A 6,000-nucleotide genomic window follows, 5' to 3' on the forward strand; every position below is an offset into this window, starting at 1 on the left:
TTCGGTGCATTGCAAACAGGCTTTTTATGCCATGATTTCTTTTTTATTTGTTTTTAATTCTTAAATAAATGCATACAGTTAACATAAACTTTAAAAGGACAAATTGCATTTATAACTTTCTCTCTTCCATCAACTTAAGTAAGACTAATTCAAGTGGTCGCAAATAGATACAGCAGATTCTTGGCAAACTGCACGATTTCCGAACCACCCAGCTTGGACTGTCCGTAAACACGATCGACGAAAGAAATCGGAACTTCCCCGACGGTGTAGTTCAGTTGCCGGGCCCGTACGATCATCTCCATCTGGAACACGTAACCCTTGGATTTGCACCGGGAGATGAGCTCTTTGAGGACGTCTTTTTTGTAAAGTCTGAAAGAACCGGTCAAATCGGAAGCATTCGGCCGGAGCAACAGCTGGGACAGGAAATTGGCTCCCCGGGAGATGAGCTTCCGTTTGAAGTCCCACCCATAGACTCCGCCATCTCCGACGTAGCGTGTTCCGGATACCACGTCCAAGTTGGACTGCTGCTGCAGCTCCACGAACTGGGGAATGAATTTGGGCTGGTGGAAAAAAAAGAAGGGATTCAAGTAATTTAGCAGTTGTGTAGAATTGAATAAAATCTTACATGATGGCTCAGGTCGGCATCCATGATGATGATGAAGTTTCCGGTTGCATGCTGGATACCGTGCACGTACGCCGTTCCCAGGCCAAGTTTGCCGGCCCTCGGTCTAAGCACGATCCGATCTGAGCCGTAGATTTTCTGCAACTCCTTGGCCACCTCCAGGGTCCCATCGGGGCTGGCATCGTCGATCACAATCACTTCGTAGTCGATTCGCCTGGAAACAATATTTGCATGTTTTTAGTGAACCTCCTACTCTGATTTATTGTATTTTAAAGGTACTCACGCTTCCTGCATGTATTTAACAATCAACCAGATAATTATGGGAAGATTCTCCCGTTCATTGTAGGTCGGTAACAATATGGAATACTTGTTTGCAGTCATGGTGTTGGAAGAGTTTTGATCTAATTAGAGAATAACTTGCCAGGATAAACTGTTGCAGTGGAATTTGAACAGGGAAAGTGAAGCCACTGAAATCGCGCAGACAAAACAACTTCCACGTCAAAATAAACAGCTGAACGCTCTTGTTTTTTGGTCCGAGGGATAGGAAACTGTTTGTTTTGGTAGGCGTATAAAAAAGGCATTCGGGTAGGCGTTATTGGATTTTTTTTTGGATGAAATTTGCCACCAGGGTCCACCGAAGGCAGATTGAAAACGAACGAGAAAAAAACCATCAGCCATCCGCATTTCATCGTCGCTGTTCGTAAAAATTTCGACTCAAAGCAGCTAGCAGAAGCGGTGCCCGAAAATGTCCGCCTCGTCGGCCTTGGCCCATACCAAGCGGGTCTGCAGCTTGTACAAGAAGTCGCTACGCAATTTGGAGGCGTGGTACGATCGCAGGTGAGTTTGTGAAGTCCTCGAAACCATTCCAATCGTCGTCAGGTACTGGCGATTATCTTATGTAATTTTCTGGCTCTCGTCTCGGAATCAAAACATTCTTGCTCCGGTGCCATTTCAGGGGATGAATAACACGAGAGTGTTAAAATCCCAGAAAAACAAAAAAAAAAACCGGTGCCATTTAGTAGTTAGTGTGGTAATATTTTGTCCCGCTTCAGACATATCTTCCGCTACCATGCTACCATCATGAGACACCGGTTCGATCAGAACAAGAACGAGAAGGACCCGGCCAAGATTGCCCGGCTGCTGGCCGATGGGGAGCGGGAACTGTTCGAGACCCAGCACTTCCAGCCGAAGAAATGTAAGTGTTTTGCTCTATGGATTCGATGTGAGATTATTTCTACACATTTTAATAATGTAATACCTTTCTATAGTTTAAAAGACAGTTTTTAATAATGGTATAATAAGGTCTTTAAAAAAAGTGGCAAAATTTATTGTAAATTATCACGGAGATTTTTTTTTCTAAAGCACACATTATTTGCATAAGCATAGGCGAATTTGACTTCAACCCTGGCCTTCAATGGGTAGGTTATATACCGCCTACATTTATGCAATGTTATGAACAAAATTCGAGTACATTAGGTAGGTAATTGAAAATTAATGTTTACCAATTCAAGACAAAGTACTTTATTCTAAAAAAAACGTTTGATACTAAATTAATCCCATTCTCTACACGTTTTGCCTAAACACTACGGATTTTTTTCGTAAATTTTTTTTTCAAGCAATAGTAAACTCACAATGAATGCTTGTTCTAATAGTGGCCAAAAAATCACGTTATGCTAACGAAATACGAAATGTATCAAAGCGCCTGGAGTTGATTCATCTTTTCAGTACGAATGCTCCCTTTTGAATCCTTGGAGGATTGATTGATTGATCTAAACAGGGCTCGAAGTACATACTTTTGGAAGTGATCCGAAACTAGATCCAGTGAAAAATTGACGATCCAGGACTCCCTTCTAAAGCATTTGATCGCCTGAACCACGAAAGCATCTGGACACTACTTTTTGGACGAAGAGATATCCCAGAGAGAAACAGTAATCTATTCCATTTTGTCATCTATCGAGCCACATTTCATCTCTGGAGCCACTTTTTCACGAATTACCAATAACTGCTACCTCAAATTGTTCACTATTACAAAAGATGTTCGATACAAAGGACAAAAAACCAATGTATACTAATGGTGTTACGATTAAAGGAAAATAACAAACTTCAAGCGTTTTTAAAATGTGCATTTCTTCTCGAATCCTTATTAATCCGTATAAATCATGAGGTGCACAGTTCACTAACGACTACTTTTTTTTTAAATCTTTCTCATTGCAGTTGCCATGTCGCCCGGTGGCGTCGCGTTCGAACGCGAGGTCATCCCTCCGGACTGGGTGCTGGACTACTGGCACCCGCTCGAGAAGGCCCAGTATCCGGAGTACTTTGCCCGCCGGGAGCAGCGCAAGAAGGAGTACGTCGCCTGGTGGGAGAAGCAGTACGGCAAAGCGTCGACGGCCGATCCGCACCATCACTAACTACTACTATACCTACTTGGAAGACGAGAAGGAGTTGGAGGAGAAGGGGCGGAACTTTTTGTTCCGTCGTTTCTGCTGCCGCGATCTAGATTGCGTTGTTGTTTGTAGAGAAGGCTAAAATATCGAATTAGAATGGATGTAAAAAGGAAACCGTGATGGTATGATGATTTGTTCCGAAAGTCAGCAGGTAATATTTTTTATGTTTTCTCAAGTCAGCCCGAAAATTTGAGTCTTGATTATCTTTAAGTATTGTACACCGGAGCAAGTGCAAACGGATTTATCTTCAATCTGTATATCTTCAGTATATCTCCAAAAACTCTCAATTGAGGCCCTCAGGATCAGAGGGGTGCAAGTGTCAAAATCATCAATTCAGAGTTAAGTATACCTAACAATTCTTCATGTTTAAGTGTACATCTGGTGAAAAAATTCTGATTTTTGTAATTTTTTGAACACTTTTTGATTGAATTAAAACTGCTCGAATTCGAAAAATATTTGAAAAATCGAGCACCTTCAAATTTCGAAGTGCGTTTTCTCGAAACTATCATTTAGGCACTTGCACCCCTCTGATCCCAAGTGCCTCAATTTTTGTTCGTTGCATCATTAAAATAGTTCTTAACGTATTTCCGTTAAAAGTGAAAAATTGAAAAATGTTTGGGCCTTAACAATTTCTAGATGAATTTTTTTTTTTTTGTAACAGAGAAAAGTTGAACGTTTGCGAATTTTGTGTATGTCAACTGGAAACGATTGCGATTGATTGTAAAAAGGAATTCAATGACTTTTTTCAAATACCAAAAACATTTTTATCAAGTTAATAACGAGTACTTTATTTGGCTTCTTATCCTATGAGTATAATTACTAAACGTAATACAGAACTGTTGAAATTTAACATTATCAAAACAGAAATTAGACTTCTACATGTTTCTGAAAAACAATTTTGGTTTAGATTAATTAGGTGTTAGGTCCCTTTGTTCTCGCACTGAAATCTCTTATTACTCTCCAGCTATTCTGTCGTTTTTCTCGTTACTTGATACGTTTATTCATTTGGTTCTTGAAATTTCTCTGCACCTTATACACTCTACAAACTTTACATGATCTACACGTATTCTACAAATTCAACATAAAATTACATGTCTCAAATTTTGGGGAAACTCTGGATTTCTCTTGTTTTGTCGAACAATCAATGTTTTCTATCAACATATTATACCTATTAACAGTTCTTCGGTATCTTTATGATACGAGAACACTCAAGATACAATTTTTTGACAATTGAGAACAGAACAAATTTCTACACATTTTTGTCCGGCAAAATTGGTAGAATTTTACAATTTGTCGAACCCGTCGAAAGGTTCCCAAAAAAACGCATTAAGTTACTTCAAAATTTTTGTACAAAAATCAATAAATCAACGATTCCAAACTCCCCCGCCCGGTTAGGTTCTTCTCGGGCGAAAGAGCTTCTTTTTGACGATGTACGTTTGCAAAGGATCCGGTTCGTCTTCGGCTTTCCGTTTCCGGTCATTGGAATCATTATTGGTCGCCGCTTGTTCGTCAACCTGCTCCTCCGCCGATGACTTCTCTTCTCCACCGCTGTTGTTGTCATCCGAAAGCGCTAGCCCTTTCTCCAGATCCGGGTTCAGCTTCACCGATCCCGACAGAATGGACTGTTTTGCGCTGGTCTTGATCACCAAGCGGTCCCGAAGGGCTTTTTCCATGGTCGGTTTCAGTATTTCCGTCATCTCCTTCTTCATCACCCGATGGTTGGCTCTGAGGTACTTTTTGATCTGTACAATCGAGACGCCGTTTTCTTTGGGGGGAGATTTTCGGATCGCCTCGATCAACAGCTTCAGGAACCGCCTGATGCTGCTGGCCGGTGGTGTCTGCTGCTGTTGTTGCTGCGAGTTAGAACGATCCAGCGTGGTCTCGTCGTCGGAGCTCGAGAATAGACCTGTCATTTTGGAGTGTTCGGTTTCGGAAATAATCTAGAAATCAAATAGGAATGTAAGTTTGTGATTCATAGGTAGAGAAGAACAAGTGACTTCTTAGAAACGATATAACTCTTACATTGTTTTTGAATTTTTATGCTACAGGTTGAAATGGCAAAAAACTAAACATAAAAATCTGTTTTCGCAAAGTTTGTTTAAGGGGGTGGGTGGGGTGGTTGAGTTCGAATCTTTTGTGAAAGGGGGTGGTGGGTGATTAAAAATGATGTTTGAAAACCATTGGAACCTGAAACAGACTTCTGCTTATGAAAATGCATGCAAGATAACCGGTTAAGCACAATTTAACACTATTAATGAGCCCAAACTTTCAATTTTAGTTATTTTGTGACTTAAATAAGAATTTAGTAAGTAAACGATGGGTTGCTATCTCACTGCTATAGGAAAAAAATATTAAACCGAGGAAAACCCAAGCTTGGGAAAAAAATTCCAAGATGGCTTCCAGTTCGAAGTAAACTCTAGAGATTTCAAAATTGTTCAGCGTTTGAAGGTCAAAAGAGAATCATTCAATTTCAAACAGAACCGCTTAATCTGTCTTTTTTAATGAAATCATAAAAAAGGATTTAACAGCTATACTTACAAGAATAAAACGAAAATTTTTTCACACAAAGTTTTCACAACGATCGCACTTGAACGAAACTCAATCCGAAATTGATGATCGATCGTTTTGCGGTTGATCGTTTTTGCCGGCGGATCGATCTTTTTCGGTTCGTAATTTGGAATTCGGAAGCTGATGAGTTCTCTAAGAGCAACTGCACCGCGATGAGTGCCTAAGAAGAACGATAATATTGTTTCGATAAATTAAAAATTTTGATAAAATCAAATGACAGAAAATCAAACATAAAGAATATTGTAAGCGAAAAAAGAGTACCTGTCACCATCTACCGCCCAGTTAAGCGGTTTTTCAACTTCAAACATGTGTAATAAAAAAACGACGGCAGATTTTTATTCGCTTTCTTTTCCAATACATCCC

General features: G+C 40.0%; 3 protein-coding genes across 3 annotated transcripts; 1 reads left to right on the forward strand and 2 right to left on the reverse strand.

The window, feature by feature from the left end:
* Positions 1-33: 33 nt before the first annotated feature.
* LOC129748812 (dolichol-phosphate mannosyltransferase subunit 1-like) lies at positions 34-1,130 on the reverse strand. Its single transcript, XM_055743568.1, has 3 exons — positions 906-1,130; positions 626-836; positions 34-560 (listed from the first exon to the last, which is right to left on the reverse strand). The coding sequence occupies exons 1-3, from the start codon at positions 1,001-1,003 to the stop codon at positions 150-152; spliced, it is 720 nt and encodes a 239-aa protein (XP_055599543.1). The 5' UTR covers positions 1,004-1,130; the 3' UTR covers positions 34-149.
* Positions 1,131-1,260: 130 nt separating this feature from the next.
* LOC129748815 (NADH dehydrogenase [ubiquinone] 1 beta subcomplex subunit 9-like) lies at positions 1,261-3,183 on the forward strand. Its single transcript, XM_055743570.1, has 3 exons — positions 1,261-1,459; positions 1,675-1,817; positions 2,837-3,183. The coding sequence occupies exons 1-3, from the start codon at positions 1,368-1,370 to the stop codon at positions 3,031-3,033; spliced, it is 432 nt and encodes a 143-aa protein (XP_055599545.1). The 5' UTR covers positions 1,261-1,367; the 3' UTR covers positions 3,034-3,183.
* Positions 3,184-3,854: 671 nt separating this feature from the next.
* Positions 3,855-5,915, reverse strand: LOC129748813 (uncharacterized). Its single transcript, XM_055743569.1, has 3 exons — positions 5,899-5,915; positions 5,608-5,797; positions 3,855-5,009 (listed from the first exon to the last, which is right to left on the reverse strand). The coding sequence occupies exon 3, from the start codon at positions 4,980-4,982 to the stop codon at positions 4,461-4,463; it is 522 nt and encodes a 173-aa protein (XP_055599544.1). The 5' UTR covers positions 4,983-5,009; positions 5,608-5,797; positions 5,899-5,915; the 3' UTR covers positions 3,855-4,460.
* Positions 5,916-6,000: the final 85 nt, after the last annotated feature.

The sequence above is a fragment of the Uranotaenia lowii genome, chromosome 2 (genome assembly GCF_029784155.1).
Source record: "Uranotaenia lowii strain MFRU-FL chromosome 2, ASM2978415v1, whole genome shotgun sequence".
NCBI lineage: Eukaryota > Metazoa > Arthropoda > Insecta > Diptera > Culicidae > Uranotaenia > Uranotaenia lowii.